The sequence below is a fragment of the Calonectris borealis genome, chromosome 1 (assembly GCF_964195595.1).
Source record: "Calonectris borealis chromosome 1, bCalBor7.hap1.2, whole genome shotgun sequence".
NCBI lineage: Eukaryota > Metazoa > Chordata > Aves > Procellariiformes > Procellariidae > Calonectris > Calonectris borealis.
Window position 1 is genome coordinate 52,844,943 of NC_134312.1, and position 18,701 is coordinate 52,863,643.

At 37.6% G+C, this 18,701-nt stretch overlaps 1 protein-coding gene across 10 annotated transcripts in view; it reads left to right on the top strand.

Annotated features, from left to right (window-relative positions):
* Positions 1-74: 74 nt before the first annotated feature.
* APAF1 (apoptotic peptidase activating factor 1) overlaps positions 75-18,701 on the top strand; it is a 39,309-nt gene continuing 20,682 nt past the window's right edge. For 4 of the 10 annotated variants that reach the window (XR_012673899.1, XM_075151702.1, XM_075151762.1 and 1 more), the window contains exons 1-13: positions 128-219; positions 652-697; positions 2,155-2,296; positions 2,595-2,784; positions 4,292-4,489; positions 5,513-5,696; positions 9,549-9,661; positions 10,198-10,329; positions 10,726-10,964; positions 11,463-11,630; positions 12,472-12,603; positions 16,096-16,209; positions 16,797-16,975. Coding sequence is in view for 9 of the 10 variants with exons in the window: in XM_075151702.1 (XP_075007803.1) it covers positions 2,159-2,296; positions 2,595-2,784; positions 4,292-4,489; positions 5,513-5,696; positions 9,549-9,661; positions 10,198-10,329; positions 10,726-10,964; positions 11,463-11,630; positions 12,472-12,603; positions 16,096-16,209; positions 16,797-16,975 (1,787 nt within the window). In the remaining variant the exon portion in view is untranslated. Of the gene's footprint in view, positions 220-651; positions 846-2,154; positions 2,297-2,594; positions 2,819-4,291; positions 4,490-5,512; positions 5,697-9,548; positions 9,662-10,197; positions 10,330-10,725; positions 10,965-11,462; positions 11,631-12,471; positions 12,604-16,095; positions 16,225-16,796; positions 16,976-18,701 lie in introns of those variants that run through there. The other 6 variants (XM_075151733.1, XM_075151712.1, XM_075151781.1 and 3 more) reach the window with 6 other exon arrangements.

The following is an 18,701-nucleotide window of genomic DNA, read 5'->3' on the forward strand; positions in this document are numbered from 1 at the left end:
CGCGGGAGCGCCGGGCTTTGTTCCGCGCGGGGCAGGCGGGGACCGGGCTGCTGCCGGCCGCCGGGGAGGGCAGAGGGCCGGCCCGGCCCTTCTCCCACCCCCGGGCCCGGAAGGAGGAAGTGCGGGCGCCGCTTCCCCGGTGTGGGGCGGCGACTTCTCCTCAGGGCGAGGCGAGAACTTGTTGCCGGCAGGTCCGGGCGGCCCCGCGCTGCCCGCCAGGTGAGCGGCCGTGGCGGAGACGGGGGTAGGGGACGAGGAAGGGCCGTGCCCGGGCGGTTTCGCCGCGGCGCCCCTGAGGCTCCTACCGGAGCCCTTGGCAGCGGAGGCGGCTTGCACCTCCCGCCTCGGCGAGAGACTTGTGGAGGTGGCCGGGCAGAGCCCCCCGGCCCGGCGGGGTGGGGGTCGGCGGCGGGCGGCCGGTCTGAGCGCTCCGGTTTCCGTTTCGTTTTCCCTGCGGCTGGTAACGGCGGCTGCGGTGAGGCGTGTCTGGGTGTGAGGTAACCCTTTGTTTTGTGTGTTTGTGGCGTGTTTTCTCTTTGTAGTTGCTTTACCTGTATAATACTGTTATTATTATTATTATTATTATTATTATTATTATTATTATTATTATTATTATTATTATTAACGTAGACATTTTTCAACTGGGAGTAGCGGAGAGCTTTCACGTCCCCTTCCTAAGCGGTGCAGTGAGGTAAAGGTAGGTTGGAAGACTTTGCTAACCACGTAATTTTCAGTGAAAATAGGAAATTCTGTCAGTACGGCGGAAGAGGCACTCCATCGCGAGCTCATCCAAAGGCAGCTGTTCTGCATCTACCCGGCTCCTGAAGGAGGGAGTGAAGGAAAAGGTGCACACTTCTGCGGGCAGCTGCAGAGTTGCTCTGTGGAGGAGCTTGCAATTGCCTATGGAGCTTTTGGTCGTTCTGCAGGAGTGTGATTGGAGAGATCATTTTGATCGTTAGGGACTCTTAGGGGCAACTGGTCAGTACTGAAAAACTTTTACACAGTAGACAATAGTTTTCACCTTATATCGTCTTCAAATTTTTTTTTTGTGACATAGAGGAAGAATGCAATTTCACAGTTGTGTATCAGACGGTGACAAAGGAAGGTATAGCTCAATCATTGGCTGTGTTGGGTGCTCCATCTTCTATCGTGTGTCGAGATCCGAGTGTACTTGTATGGACTCTTGGAGTTAGAGACAAAATTGAGTTTATCTTATGGGATTTGGTATACAGGGAGTTTATTTTCTGTTGTAATTCTGTCCAGTGCTGTCAGCCACAAGACCAGTCCTCTTTCTCATCCTGTTGTCCCAATCACATGATCCAAGGATTTCAAAAATTTGAGGGATTTAGTGGGAGGGGAGAAGACTTTTCATAGAGACATTTAGCAAGTTCCTAGCAGCTTGCACAGACTGTGATTTTTTTAGTTCTGCAAGTGTTCTTAAGCATAAATTCATAGAAATGTGGAAAAGGACTCAGAATCTTTTTTTCCTTCACAGATTAGCAGTACATATCTGTTTTTTTAATGAAAACATCCATTCATGTAGTGAGCACAGGAGTTTTACTATGAGTCTAATTAGTTGTTAAAGATTGAAATTCTTTTTATACCTGCTTTATATGCTTCCCAGGTGGAGCAATCAGAGAAATACTGTAGTCAGATTAATTGTCATAATGCTCAGCTGAATGTTTTTATTAAACATAATAACATATGGCATCTAAATAATATTTCAAGAATACTATTCATGTTCACAGTAGCTGGTGAACAATTACAACTTAACTATTAATATGCCTTTTTTTACTCTGTTGAAAAGGAATGATATTAGATTTTTCCAGTGTTTTCTTGATGATACTGTGCTGTCCAGCCAAGCTGGACTAGTGGGTTATACACAGTGTAATTAAATTCATATAACAGTAGTATGAAAATCTCTTTAACAAGACAAAAAGTAAAAAAAAACAACTAAATTTTTTAGCTTTCTGCAGTTTGTAGTATGAGCTTGCCTGAAACTTCACTGTATTTTCCTCTAATGCAGCTGCTCTGCTACTTTTTCTGACTTTAAAACCAAAATTCATAAGCTATTTTAAAACTCTTTTCCTTGTACTTGTAACTTATGTAAGTTATGTTCTGATTCTGCCTTTTTTTTTTTTTGAAACACTGAAGAAATATGGATGTGAAGAGTAGAAATTATTTACTTATGAATCGCCAAGCATTGGAAAAAGACATCAAGACCTCTTATATTATGGATCGTATGATTTCTGACGAAGTACTGACATTACAGGAGGAGGAGAAAGTGAAACAACAGGTAGAATTGTCTCTCACTGTTTTTTATCTACCTAGTCTGCTCATATGGTTTATCGTTCTTTTTGAAAATAACACTTTCTGTCTATCTCATTCCTGGATTCAGCAAATTCTTAAGCATATGCCTGGCATGCAGTTTTTATCACACTTGAGTTGTGTTAAGGTTGAGTTAAGGGCTTGGTCAAGTTGAAGGCTATTTCACAGTTGAAGGGTATAAACACAGTCTGTAACTGACAGTGGTAGATTACATGATTTCTAAGGTCTCTTAGTTTTTTATAACATCTCTTTTAATGTTTTTCTAGAATACACAGAAGGAGCGAGCAGCTATGCTAATAAACATTATTCTTACAAAAGATAATAATTCATATAGATCCTTTTATAATGCACTACTTCATGAAGGGTACAGAGATCTTGCTGCGCTTCTTCAGGACGGCATCCCTGCCATCTCCTCCAGTAATGGAAAGAGTTCAATGGATGGAATGACTTCCTATGGTCAGTATAACTACAGCAGTCCCTGTGCTTGAAAGTAAAGACAAGTTGTATTTTTTATTCCTTACTAAGTGATGGTCTATAATACCTGTTTCAATGAAAAAGGAGTAGTTGGTGCATTCACTTGTTTTGGCAGTGTCACTGTTTCTGTATTTCATATATTTAATGTGGCAGGAGAGTTACAACAATTATGACTTTTGTAGGTCATCTTGAAAATGTTCATATTTATTAATGTTTATTTTAAAAGATGGTGTGGCCAGCTGGGTCAACCACCCCGGCTAGGCTCCGCCCTCCCTAGAGCTTCCCCTGCATGTGCCAGGGCATGGGAGGCCGAAAAGAGAAACCAAGTCTCCCCAGTGCAAGCACCACCCAGCAACAACCAAAGCATCAATGGGCCATCAATGCTCCTCTCATACCAAACCCAAAACACAGCACACCCCTCAAGCTACTGGGAAGAAAGTTAACTCTGTCCCAGCCGGAACCAGGACAGATGGGAAACTTGAAGCTCTCACAGATTTCTCTAGATTGTAACATTTTTGTTGTATGTGAGAGAAAGACTCGTGTTTGTATATATTAAAGAAATTGAATCTAACATAAAAAGTTGTAGCCTCCAAAATTCTGACATTTCTCTTGAAGGGTAATCTGTAATCTCTCAGCCTACATTCCAATAGTTGATCTAGTTATTAGGTTGCTTAATTCTCTCCACCAGATCTTTTAGTTACCCTAAATAAGTTCCTAACTTTTACCTATATTGTCATCAGTGTCATCTTTGATTGACATGAAATAAATTGGTAGTTTCTAACAGGAAGAACCTTCTAACTGCATATGACTAAATGCCCTATTTACTGTCACTCTACATTTTAAGAAGTGTCATAGACATGTGGAATTTTGATTACTTGACTAAGATTTCCTAAAGCTTATCAGTATAATATGGCACTGCATATGGCCACTCTGTGGCCAGCAGTGAACAAATAAAGTGCACATTTCCTTTTCTGCTGTGCTTTACCCGCTCTATTGCAAGTCATGCTATCTTAGCTTAAATCTGAGGAAGTCTTGCTTGGACCACAATGCTGTGCTGTTAACTACAAAGTAGAAGCCTTACACAGCATGCTTTCTTTTCTGCTGCGTCCATTGGGGCAGTAACTTCTGGCTGAGAAAGTGACTTGACACTTGGGTATAGTAACATTGAGTTCCTGTGTTTGTTTACCGCAGTTTCTACTGGAGTTGTTAATTATCTTTTCAATTCTAGGGATTGATGTAACTAGCTTGCAGAAAATGTAGTTATTAATTGGGATACTATTTTAGGTGGGAAGCTAGCTACCTGTTAATTAATTTATTTCCAAAAAGCAATATTTTTTCAGTATTTGGTGTTGTTTTTAAAGCATTTGTATGGGACACAAGTTTGTGGGGGGAGCCTGCGAGTTATTTGGGGTAGGGAGTTGTTTGGTTTGAAGAGGCATCACATTCAGAAATTACTTTTTATTTTCATGTTTCTTGTTTTTAACTTTAGTTAAGACAATTCTCTGTGAAGGAGGTGTACCACAGAGACCGGTTGTGTTTGTCACTCGGCCAAAACTGGTAGATGCTATTAAACAGAAACTGTGCTGCTTGGGAAGTGATCCAGGCTGGGTCACAGTTTACGGAATGGCAGGCTGTGGGAAGACTGTTTTAACAGCAGAAGCTTTAAGGGATCATCAGCTCTTGGAAGGTACTTTTAGAAAAACGTCTATATTTTTATAAAAATTACTACAGGTATATGCATATTGGACATATATGGCAAAGTATCTTATGTCATCTTGAAAAGTAATTTAGGATTTAGGTTTCTAAATTCCTTAGGTGCTTCTGAAATATTTGCTTACAATTTACAGCTTTCATAACTATTTAGTGCTCTAGGACCACTAAATATTTTACTAATTTATGGGAAAAGATTCTGAATAGCTTTTCACCTTGGAATCTGCTTTGGTTTATGAGAGTAGATACATCCTTAATTAACTTGAAATTGTTATTTCTGTTAGTGCAAAATAATCGTATTTAGTTTATATTTGTTTTGGGCATTTCTTGTTAAGTCCTCAGACTCTTCCCCTTGCTATGTGACTTTAAAAAAATCTTGCTCTAACTTTTGCATATATTTTAATAATGACAGGCATTTGTGGAGTGATTACACTAGTATCACTTTAGCTTAAAGCAGATGATAAATGAAACCATTTAATGATTTCCCCCCCGCACCCCGGCATAGGACCCTTGGAGGCAAAAGTGGAACTCGGGCATTAGCAAACATGATGTAGAGATAGAAACTACGGCATCCTCTGCTGCAGCTGACTCTTCTAGAGTCGTCTTGTTCGCTGTTTTGGGATAGTTTTTACATCCCAGACTCTGAACTCCTGCAATAGTACAGGGTGAAAAAAGTAAATGCTAAGTCAGACTAGCAGGAAGATGGATGCAGAAAGGATTGTCGAGAGACAGGCAGGAAGATATGTGTAGGGGAGGGACGAGAGCAGTGTGAATTCTCTGTGGGACCTTGCCCTACAGAGCCTGTTCCTTTAAAAATAAAAAATAGTAGTCTTGTAGAACCATCCTCCTGTGTTAGTGGTAGAGTTGCAAGGTTAGCTTGCAATAGACTTTACAGTTTTATATTTTAATTGAAATTGAGTAATTGATTGCTATTGTAAGCTGCTATTAAATATTTCTGATTTTAAATGTATAGCATAATTAATATTGCTTTTCTTGTTAGATTACTTTCCAGGAGGAGTTCACTGGATCTCTGTTGGAAAACAGGACAAAGCAGGGCTCCTAATAAAACTTCAGAATCTCTGTAGTAGATTAGAAAATGACTCTACTCTTTCACAAAGGCCACCACTTAACATTGAGGAGGCTAAAGATCGTCTTCGTTTGCTGATGCTCCGCAAATATCCCAGGTGATGTTAGTAAAATGAAACACTATTCTATTAACTGATAAAACTTTGCAGAATAACTTTGGTCTAATCGTCTAAGGTGTCTGTGTTGTGGTTACATGTCTCTGTGCTGCGGTTTTTTTGTTTTTTTTTTTTTTTTAAAACCAACTTCCTACCTCTTCCACTTTTTGCTTTCCCTTTTTCTGTTTTCCTGTAGACAATTGGGGAGTATTATTCAAGGTGAAGCTAACAATAGTTCTAGAATTTTAATTCTTGTATAGGGGTTCCTGTTAAAATTTTCTAAATTACTGACTTAGATACGGTAAGAGAATAAATAAGTTCAGATAAGTGTACAAAAGCTGAAGGGTAAATAGTTGCTAGAGGCAGGTGTATAATATACATAGTATAACTCTGTCCCTGTTTAGATGTTTTTTTTTAATGGAGTAACTTAAGGGACACATTGTAGGCTTGTCCTGGATATGAATATATTTAGTAGGCTAATAAGGCTTCTGCTAACAAAATTTGTTAACCAGCTATGCAGGAGTCACATTCGCTTGAAAAATTATTAGTCATTGAATAATGAAGGTTGGGAACGAACAGTTGGAAATAAGAATTGCGCTAACTTTCAGTGTTCTCATTGTGTCGGGAGAATGCTTCATTGATGTATGAGGATCATACAGCAGTAAAAGGATGTGTATCGCTGCAGAAAATTTTTCCTTTCTGGAACAGCTGATGTCTTTTTAAAGTCTTTGGTCTAGAGTTATCAAAGTGAAAGCAGGTTTTCATGCTATGATCAGTTATCGCCAAGAAACCAATTGCTTTCAAACTTCAGGAAAAGTGACTTGATTTAATCAAGCAGCATCTGAGTCACTGCATGGCTTTTTTCATCTTTGAGCAATAGTTTTTGTTATTTGTGAGGATTTCATTACTCTCTGGGAAAATTTGTACTCAACTAAACAAGCCTGCACCTGAGTGAGATATCTCAGAAATAATACTCCAACCTTGTGATCTTTATAGATGTCATAGAGTAGAAGAATACTGGCATTTTTGTACAGGGGAAAAAAAAATCTTCCTTGCAAAGAAAAGAGGTGAAAACCACTGCCAAGTCCTTCACAAGAAATCTTTCACTTTTTGTGGAAGTCGTATATGAAAAGTGCAAACCAGACATTTTCAACTGAAAGTGCAGGTTTCCCTGAAATATGTTAAGTGGTTGTCTCCATTGACACAATTCTTATTTTTCATTCATTAACAAACAAAACAAAACTCTTCAATACAGAAGAATTTGGATGTTTAATTCATGCACAACCTTACAGTCTCTTCTGAGTAGAAGGGAGAACTGTGTGCTATTTTGTTGGAAGGTGTATCCCGATGGCATCATGAACTGTTCCAGACATTGGCAGCTACTCTATAGCCAAGTAACATGACAGCCTAGCACTGTTAATATAGCGCTATGCTATATTGTTTGTAATGAATCATTTAAGAGGTGCTTATTGTGTTTTGTCAAAAGAGCACCTGTATGCTGAGGAAATTAAGCGGAAAAGAGAAAATGCCAGCTTTGGAAACAATAAGGCACTTGGTTTTATTTGAGGGCATTTCAATGCCAGCTGTGGCAGTGTCTTCCGTATAGATTGCCAGATACCGTTGACCTGGCAATGTTCATTAATCTGTTTCAAGATAAAGTAACAGATGTTAGATAGGAGTATTGCAGAGAATGACTGCGCCTCAAGGAAAAGGGACAAGAATTGATTGTAAAACTTTTCTAGTCTGACTGCTTTTCGCCATTTCGAAACCATATTAATGTGATCACACTGTTCGTCTTAGTCTTGTTTTTCCTTTCCCTTCTTCTCCTCTATCCTAAACACTTTGAGCATATTGCCAAAATTGACTGTAAAGGTAGGAACTTTGTATCTTTGAAAATTCTGTAAGTTTAAGAAAATTGACAGTTGGATAAAGAAGAGAAATCCAAGTAGGTGCCTTCAGTGGCGAAAGGGAGTATACAGAATGAATTGAAGGGAAACATATTTTGTTGCCTTGCTAATTGGCCAGCTTGGATACATAGGCTGGGGACAGACTACAGCCTGTGCTGCATCCTGCCCAGTTAGGTATATGTGAGAGTGCTGTAAGAACAAACTAAAAGTCTTGCTGATGATGGGTTACCTGGGAAATCATAGTGGGCATGGGAGGAGGTAGAGGGGAATGTACTGGGGAGTGAGGTTCATATGGTGCAAGTGTATTGGAAACCAAGCTTCGCTAGTTCTGTGGCTTGTGGAGCTTGCTCTGCACTGGAATTCTCTTTGGTGACAAAAAGTCATTTCAGCTATTTCTGGATTCACATAGTCAACCCAGTACATTTCTTGGGAATAAAGTATTAGTCAAAGGATTCAAATTGTGAATCCAGTACATTTCTTGGGGTTAAAGTATTAGTCAAATGAAAACTTTTAGAGCAAAATAGCATTATGTATTTTGTGGGATTATGGTTGAAGAAATTGAAGCTATGATATTCTTTAAAGTAAGAAATTTCAGATTTAAATCTCCTGTGATCATTATCACATTGGTTTGGGTTTTTGGTTTTTTTGGGTTTTTGGTTGGTTTTTTTTTTAATTTTTTTTTTTTATAATCCTAATTAGGATTTAAAATTTGTTGGTGTAGTTGGGGAAGAAAGTCACTGGTACCAAAAGACTGCGAGGACTTTGAAGTTCTTAGATTAATTAACAACATAAAATCAGTAATTCATACTGCCCAACATATTTTCAAGTGTGAAAGTACCACAAAATTAGTCATTTATGGCTATGATAGTATTCCTGTAAACCTTCTAATTTATCAGAAGGGTGTTAATAGAGGAATTGTATAAAAATTAAATATGGGTATCCAATACTTATATGCAACTTTGAAAATGTGGTATAATGCGTATGCATGTGTTTATGAAGGATAAAATCGCTAGTTACAGGCATTGATGGCATTTTCTTCATTTAGCTGAAGAAAAATGCGGAAGTCTTGGCATGCTTCAGTGGGAATTGGACAATTTAACCAATAATTAGTGTAGCGAAAACTCCATCCCTTTTTTAAAAAAAAAAAAAAGTAAATGTAAACAATTTACAGGGTTGGGTTTCAATAACTTTCTTTCCTCAAGAAAACACACAGAAAGCAAATAGCTGGTTTTTTTTTTCATAAATCTACTTGCCAGCCCATCTTTTTGACTTCTTGCTCCCTTGGAACCAACCTTTTAAAAACAGTTTTCAGATATAGGCAGGTGTAGGGAAGTCTACTATACATTATTCCGGTAAGATTCCATGTAGTAACCTACCAATGTGACTAGCCATAGGATTTGAATAAGTAGTCACTATAAAATGTTGTTTATGTAAAAAGAGCATCATCATCCAAGACAATTCCTTCACAACAGGATTAGTCTCGTATAGCTTTCCGAAGATACAAGAACAACACTGAAAACTCTCGAGTCAAAAGGAAACTCAAATGGTTTCTCCCACAAAGCTTATCACTAGCCTGTGTCAAGCAGAGTTGTTATCTAGTCCTATACAACTTTTTTCTTCATTTATGGTATCTGATGACATGAAAACCAGAGTAAATATTTCTGTTTTTCTTGGCATCTACTAGTGGAAATATTTGTCAAAACGTTATTGCTTACACTTCAATTGTAGCTATAAAGCAATAAGTGGTAAAAACTTATTTTTTTGAGATACTCGCGTTCAGCTTTCTTGCACAGTGTTTAATGCTCTCAAGATATTTTACATATTGATATAAAAAATTATGCAGTGATACATTGTAAATTCTGAAAATGTTCTTTCATTATTAAAATGAAATACTGTATTTTAGCACTAATAGTTGAATTGAAATCTGCAATATTTCTTCTTGCACTAGATCTCTTTTGATCCTGGACGACATTTGGGATTCCTGGGTATTAAAAGCATTTGATAATCAGTGTCAGGTTCTTATCACCAGCAGAGACAGGAGTGTAACAGATGCTGTGGCTGGTAAGAAACAGTTTCCTCTCCTGCACCACAGATTGTGTGTGTATATGTATGCAGTTTATTCCTGTGAACTTTTAAAATAATCTGATAGAATCTATGTCTATTAACTTGTGCACAAGTGACAAAGTTTTAGAATTCTGCTCTCTAAGACTTTATGCTCTTCATGAAATAGATGTTATATGTTATCCTGAAAGTTATATGTCTACATTGAAGAGTGCAGTGATTCTCAACAGGATATATTAACCTGTGTGACACTGCTGCTGTTAGACTGATTATCTCTATGCTATTAAGCAGTCACTGCTACAACATGCCCATAATGCATTTGTAATTGTTAGATTATAGTCTAATTTTTTTGTCTCTCTAATGCAAACTTGATTCTGATGAGTAGAATTTATACTCTTCTTAGTACCAAGCATATGAAATACTATGGATAAAATCATGAGCCAGGTCCTTTGCTCCAGATTTTGCCTGGCAAATATTCTCAATTTCCATAGGATATTTTACATTCTTTTGAATTTTTTCGATGTTTCTATGTCTAGGCAATAAATACGAGGTTCATGTGGAAAGTGGACTAGCGCATGAGAAAGGACTGGAGGTTTTATCCCTATTTGTGAATATGAAAGTATCAGAACTGCCAGAACAAGCTAACTGCCTTGTAAGGGAATGCAAAGGTATATTTGCCGGTCTTTAAGATACCATTTACCACCAAATGTATTTTTTTTCTTCTAGGTTTTGATCTAGAAAGAGGGGGGAACATTCTTGAATACTGTATGCCTTAAGTAAAACACAAGTGTTTGTTAAATGCTTTTTGGTTTTTTAAACTAAGTGGAAGTGTCTCATGTTAATTTTTGAGTAGTTTTGTTCTGTGTATCTTCCCCCCCCGACATTACACTTAAATTTGGTGAGTTTGCAGATGTCTACGTGGATGACATGTTTTGTTTGTTCTCCACAACTCAAGAATTTAATCAATGTATTGGGAAAATTACCTGATTTATTCAACCACTTGACTAAACCATTGGTTTGTGTTCCTTGAAAACCTCTAAGATTAAATTAATCTTTTCTTTCAGGTTCTCCTCTTGTGATATCCTTGATAGGTGCATTATTACGAGACTTCCCTAGTCGTTGGGAATACTATCTCAAACAGCTGCAGAATAAGCAGTTTAAAAGAATAAGAAAATCTTCTTCTTATGATTATGAAGCCCTTGATGAAGCAATGTCCATAAGTGTTGAGCAACTGAATGACAATTATAAAGACTACTATAAAGACCTCTCTATCCTCCCAAAAGATGTTAAAGTACCTACTAAGGTAATAACAGCAATGCAGAAATCTCATCGTTTTTAGTGAGATACAAACAATAGCTTTAAAGAATTCATAGAACTTATAATTGTTGTATGTAACTTAATAGTAATTGCTAGATTGGGTAGGTCGGGTCCATTATTGTATCATGACTTTTATTGTCAGTAGTGCAGTAGTTTAATGTGCATTCTGTATATAGATCTTCAATTAGATTGTAATTGAGCTTTCTGAAGGCTTAAAAACTGTTACGTGAAATTTGTCTCCTTTAAGAAAAATATATGATGACTATAAATCAGGACAAATAGACAAAAGATGGGATAACTTGTATTATCTGTCCTGGAAGATATGGAAGAATTGGTAACTTACTGAATTTATTACCATTTGTAATATGTCTATATTTGTTAGCATGTGTTTTGTTGTCAGTTAATTGGTAGCCTTTTATGATATCCATGCAAATCATATTACCCCTTAGTTCTGATTCTTTTCTGTCTTAATGTGCTTTTTTAGGTTCTCTGTATTCTTTGGGATATGGAAACTGAAGAAGTTGAAGATATACTACAGGAATTTGTTAACAAATCGCTATTGTTCTGTGATCGTAATGGGAAGTCATTCCATTATTATTTACATGATCTTCAACTTGACTTTCTTACAGAGAAGAATCGCAACCAGCTTCAGGTAGGGTATTGATGAATCTACTTTTAACTTTACTCTTCAAAGCTTGGCATCCTTCAGAAAATACTCCTCTGTTAAATAGTATCCAGAGCAGCTTCATAGAATAGGTCCACAATGCAGTTAAACTTAATGCTGAGTAATTAAAAACATTTATTTTCAACTTGAAACTGTGGAGTGATTTCATGATGATTCCATTTGGAGCTAAGAAACTAAACTGAGAGAAGACTGTATATCCATTATTTCTGTGTCAAAGACCTTTCCAGCAGGAGATGGAATATTCCACTGATGATTCCAAAGGCATCAAGACCCTACCAGAATAGGAAGTTTCTTCTTTAGTAGAGAGAAGTGCTTTTTACTCCTTTTTTCAATTTAAGGCAATACTTGCAGGGAGAAGACCTATAAGTTGGGCCCAATAAATTTATCAGTTCTGAAGGACTGGGCAGAAAGAGTAGATATGAAGAAAAGGCAAGTTTTTTAGACTTGCTTTAGATCTACATAAGGGTCTTTTTTTTGCTGGCTACCCACATTTAATGTGAAGAGTGATTTGATAGCTGTTCTCAACCTAAGAAGGAAGGTTAACAGCTTGCTTTTCTGTCTTTTAATATCCAGAGAATGTTTCTGGAGAAGTTTTAAGCAATAAATTAGGTTAAGTGTACAGTTTTGGAAGGTAAGCTTTTCTTATTTCATTTGTTGATATATAACGATTGAGAAATAATAATAATATTATTTTTCCTCAATAATATATACAATATAGTATTAATAATAATTGTAATTCCACAATACTGAAACCAGTCCATACCTTGATATAGTATTAACTGAAAGTGTGTTTTGATTCACTTTGCAGGAGCTACATAAAAACATAGTAAATCAGTACAAGAAGTATTACAAACTTAATATGCCTGTTCCATCTCAAGAGGATTGCATGTACTGGTATAACTTTCTAGCGTATCACATGGCTGGTGCCAACATGCAGAAGGTGAGTTCTGACTAGTGTCCTCTGTTTCCCTTCTCAACCTACCCTTACCCCTGCCTTTGCCCCCAGGCTTTTTCCCACTTGAACCTCTCTTTTCCCAGGCTTTTGTGCAGATAGGTAAACACTCAACATTGAGTCCTGTAGGGACTCCACTGATAATCACTCTCTGTGAAACTGTCTGTTTTTTCTGAAAGTTACTTTGTTTCTACCCTTTGTGTCTTGTCTTTTCAACCAGTTCTTGAGAAGATTTCTTATCTTGTATCATGATAGTTTGTGTTTTTCTTTTCCTTTTGAAGAAACTTTGATAAGAAGTCTTCTCTAAACTTTTTTTAAAACCCAGCCTCGCTTTATTGTATGATAATACAAGTAAATTGATTTCTTCAGATAATTCGATAGGATTAGTTAATTATTTCTATGGAAGTCTTGTTAGTTTTTTCCTTTTATGTCATACTGATTTATGTGTAAAAGTTCATTCTCTGTATTACCAGATTTCAACAGCCATACAAAAATCTAGCAAGAGTTAGATGGGCAAACCTCTTGTTCCCAGGATTGCCTTGGCGCCTTTAAAAAATTGCTGTCATTTTTGCCACCTACTGTTCTTTAGGTACTGAGCTAGTATAAGACGCAAATCGTGCAGCAAGATTAGTACTTCAGTAGTTTCACTTGAATGTCTTCAGAATTCTTGTCATGAATAACATTTGGTTCTGGTTGCTAATTGCTTTATTTCACATGTACTCAAACCTTTTCAGTTGAACCTCTTTTGAGATGGTTCATCTGACTCATCATATAAAATACACTTTGTATACTTATATCTTATAAGAACCTTCATAATTAATGTGGGCTACAAATCTAGTTTTTTTGGATCATACTTATTTCATTATTTCAGTCTCTTTAATTTCAGTGTATTGGAAAAATGTTTTTATTATTAGCCTTTCTACATTTTGTAGAATTAGCTTCTGAGAGTTCTTTAGCCTGTATGCTTCCCAGAGTTTACACTCTTTACATTACTTATTTCTCATTATTTAGACATGATTTCTATTTGTTGGAAGCCTAATAAAGATGGGAGGAATTCTTCTCCTTTGTTTAACCATGATAATCTTTTAATCCTTGCAGTATTTACTGATTTTAAGTTGGAATATACTTTAAGCCTGTGCAGTGTTGTCTCTAAGCAGTTTTTCTGATCCTAGCAAGTATGTTTTTTTTAACAAGAAGGGCTTTTTTAAGTACGTTAATAGCAAGAGGAGGTCTAAAGAAAACATTGGACCAATACTCGTTGAAGATGGCCATCTGACTAATAGGGATGAGGAAAAAGCGGAGACATTCAGCGCTTTTTTTTGCCTCTGTCTTTAGTAATACTGACAGACCTTGGGCTGCCTGGTCCCCTGAGTCGGAGGACCATGACTGTGGGAACCATGACTTTCTATTTGTGGACACTGAAATTGTAAGGGATCAGCTGAATGTTCACAAGTCCATGGGGCCTGATCTGATTCATCCCAGAGTACTGAAGGAGCTAGCAGGTGTTATGGCAGAACCTGTCTTGATCATCTACCAAAGGACTTGGGAGTCTGGGGAGATCTCTGCTGACTGGAAGCTAGCCAATGTTATTCCAATCTGCAAGAAGGGTGCGCAGGAAGACCCAGGGAACTACAGACCTGTTAGTCTAACCTCGGTTCCTGGAAAAATTATGGAGAAGATTATACTGCGTATTATTGAAGGGCATTTCAAGAATAATGAAATCATCGGGCACAGTCAACATGGGTTCATAAAGGGAAAGTCCTGTTTAACTAATCTGATATCCTTCTACGATAAAGTCAGCTGCCTAGTGGATGAAAGGAAGGCGTTGGATGTAGTTTTTCTGGATTTTAGTAAGGCTTTTGGTACTGTCCCTCACAACATCCTTCTGGACAAGTAGTCCAACTGTGAGGTGAGCAGGTTCATGGTGCGCTGGGTGAAGAACTGGCTGAAGGGTAGGGCTCAAAGTGTTCTAGCAAATGGGGCTACATCTGGCTGGCGACCGGTCGCTAGCGGTGTTCCTCAGGGTTCAGTTCTAGGGCCAGTTCTGTTCAATATATTTATCAACGATCTGGATGCAAGAGTTGAATGGACCATTAGCAAGTTTGCTGATGATGCCAAACTGGGAGGTGCTGTCGACTCTCTTGAGGGACAAGAGGCCTTGCAGAGGGATCTGGATAGATTGGAGCATTGGGCAATGATTAATGGGATGAAATTTAACAAGTCCAAATGCCGGATTCTGCACCTGGGACTGAGTAATGCCAGGCACAAGTACAAATTGGGAGAGGAGTGGCTGGAGAGCAGCCCTGCAGAAAGGGATCTGGGGGTGCTGGTCGACAGCAGGCTCAATACGGGTCAGCAGTGTGCCCTGGCAGCCAAGAGGGCAAACTGCATCCTGGGGTGCATCAAAACACAGCATAGCCAGCCGGTCAAAAGAAGTGATTATCTCGCTGTATTCAGCGTTGGTGTGGCTCTACCTTGAGTACTGTGTGCAGTTCTGGCCCCACAATTTAAGAAGGATGTGAAGGTCCTTGAATGCATCCAGAGGAGGCAACAAAGCTGGTGACAGGGCTGGAAGGAATGTCCTATGAGGAGCAGCTAAGGACTTTGGGTTTGCTTAGTTTGGAGAAAAGGAGGCTGAGGGGCGACCTCATTGCTCTCTACAGCTTCCTGAGGAAGGGAAGTGGAGAGGGAGGTGCTGATCTCTTCTCCCTGGTATCAAGTGGTAGGACATGTGGGAATGGTTCAAAGCTGCACCAGGGGAGGTTTAGACTGGAGGTTTAGGAAGCATTTCTTTACCGAGAGGGTGGTCAAATACTGGAACAGGCTTCCTAGACAGGTGGTCGATGCCCCAAGCCTGTCAGTGTTTGAGGCATTTGGACAACACCCTTAATAATATGCTTTAGCTTTTGGTCAGCCCTGAAGTGGTCAGGCAGTTGGACTAGATGATCATTGTAGATCCCTTCCAACTGAAATAGTGTATTCTATTCTAGTAATTCTATTTGCAGTTTCTGATTGCCTTTTAAGTAGCTTTCTCATTTTTAAGTTAAATGCAACTATAAGATTTTCTGCTTTCATTCAAATTTAACATCTGTTAGGAAGAACAACTAGCAGAGCAGAACTATTAGCAGAATGATCTTTGCCAGACTGGACTAGAAGAAGCTTTTTCAGAGTTGTATCTTAAACCAGGTCTTGTGTACTACAAAAGTCAAGATTTGCTTTGTAGTCCCATCCCTTCTCTGACTAGATGTATCAAAGAGCAGTCCTTTCCATTAAAACAACAAGCTTAGCCTTCTATACCCAGAATTTTTATATCTGATTGAGTAAGATGCAGGAAACAGGAAATTGCCTATGTTTTTAACTTGAGACAATTGTACTGAAGCATATTAAATACCTAATGTATTTCCTGTGCTTTTCTTTTTCCCCTTAAGTAGATTCGGTTGTGGAACTTATGCTCTGAACTTAAATTTGTATTTCTTGTAGGAACTCCGTGATCTTATGTTTTCTCTAGATTGGATTAAAGCTAAGACAGAATTGGTAGGGCCTGCTCATCTCATTCATGAATATGTAGAATATAGTTCAATCCTGGATCAAAAGGTATGATACTAAAAGGTAAATGATCAGTCTGTTCCAAATATATTTTTCCATGTTTAATTGCATTTTGTTGGATGTATGCATATATGAGATATATAGAAAGCTTAAAAAACTGAAACATAAAACCAGTACTAAGTTAAAGTTTAACTTGGGGGAAAAAAAAAATGAAGAAAACTTAGTTTTCAGTTTTAGTTTTAGTTGTAACTTCACTGTGTGCCCAAGTAATTGACCACGGAACTCAGTTAACTAAGGTGAACAACAGTAACTAATGGTGGGTACATATGGTACTCTGCTTTTGAGGAGGAATAGAATTTTGTTGGCCGCTTGGAAGAGTCTTTCTGATATTTCACACTGACTGCTTATTGAGTAAATCACTGTTACCACTTTATTTGAAAAATAAGGGTAATAGGCTCTCATAGGATAATGAAATATTTCAGTCTATCATATGTACTTGCTGATAGAACTAAATAGAAAAATATAACTAAGTGTTTCTGTAAGAATATTACTGCATAGAAAATTAAAAAAGCAAACGGCACTTAGGAGATAAATTCACTTTCTATGTTATCAAATATTATCTGCTCTGTACATAGAATAGCACAGTACGTGAGAACTTCCAGGAATTTCTGTCTTTAAATGGGCACCTTCTTGGACGGCAACCATTTCCTGACATTATACAGCTGGGTCTTTGCCAACCAGAGACTTCAGAGGTGTATCAGCAAGCCAAGCTACATGCTCAAAGAGAAACAGGAGCATTTTATTTGGAATGGATGTAAGTAGCTGCAGTCCATCTGCTGATGGACTTGATCCAAGATGCTGATCCCTTGATCCAATAAGATAATTTAATGTACAACTAAATACAATGTATGTCTGAGGACATCTATAAGGAACTTTTTAAGAACTGCTGTGTTTTTTCCGGGGAAAGAGAGTGAAACAATTTTCAAGAACTTGTGGGCGGAGGGGAACTCTGGATATGTAAGGCCACAAATTAGTAATAATTACATAGAAATAAATAAAGGAATATATTTACTTCTGTACTCAGTGATTGTTCCTTTTAAATAACTATACAAGGATGAAAATAAGATATTCTGAAACTTCTCTGAATATTTCTTTTTTTTTTGAAAAAAGTTAGAATTGTAGTGGAAGTATTGGGTATGTTACAGTACGTTTTTAGATTTTCTACTAAAATGTATGCTTTAAAAAGGAGAGCATTTGTGTTAACTTGCAGATTTTTTGAAAGTAGCGAGATGGGAAATACTAAAAGGCTTTGTAATCTCTACCCAATCTTGAAATTTCTCCTATTTAAATAATTTTTTGCTGTTTTCATATTTTTGGAAGTTGTTTAAGGAAAAAGTATACATATCTAAACATTTTTCTGACGTAGTCCAGTAGTCATCTGACCATGTAACTGTCTCTGTTAAATTCTTCTGTTTGATGTTTCTGTTCTGATATCTGCAGTATTTGGTTGTTAAAAAATGATGTCAGGTAATTATGGTAAAAACCAGGCAGGTTAATCCAGGCATACTTGAATTCAGGTGGTCTTGTGAATATTTGATTATTTCATTTTGCATAGCTAACAGAATTCTAACAAAAACGCTTCAAGTTGCACAATTCAGAATAGTCAATCTCTAGTAGTTCAGGGCTTTCACCTTCGATGTGGGAGACTTATGACGAAGAACATGGCTGAAATCAACAGAACGGAGACAGGTGTTTTTGTCTCCCATCCTAGGGCAAGGTTCTAAAAATGATTTGTAGGATATGTAAGTAGAATACACTGCTCTCTTGACCAGCAATTTTAGCTTTATTATAATACGCAAAAAAAAAAAGAAGTTGGCTTAGATGAGTCGGTATTTTGCAGTGAAAAATTGCTTTCATTCTAAAGCGCAGCTACTTTGTCTGAGATGTTTTACCCATTATTTAAATGCTAAGCCTGAAGATTGAAGCTGGTAATGATAAAAACTTGAAGTACATTGATTCATTTTGCCTGTAAAAAAAAAAATTAATCTTGTAACAATCTATTCATCACCAAAAATCATCTTATTACAGTGACAGCTTTCTGTATTAAGATCTGGCTAAACAGGATGATTATGATTGCTACTAATTCGAAGTTTTTGTTAAAGTGAGGCAAGAGTCATCTAAGGTGTGTTAGATTCTGTACTTAATCTCTGATTGAAATGCAGTGATAGTCATAGATTTTATTTAAATATATAGTGGTAAGAACTGAGTCATTGCTATGAAAATCGGGTAAATTTACTAAGATCTAAACAAATTTAGAAATGTTTTTGTGTAAGCTTGGAAAGGAACCTGCAGGAGAACAAGAAATTGCAGGAAGAAATTTGTATTTGGAAATAGCACGTATCAGATCATAAAAATGTCATTAGGAAGGCTGTGTCTTGCAATGCAACAGCTTTGCCCATAAAGTATCATGTTAATTTCTTGTGCACGTATTATCTTTCTTGATCTCTAAGCTGTAACATTGGAGGGCAATAAGAACTCTG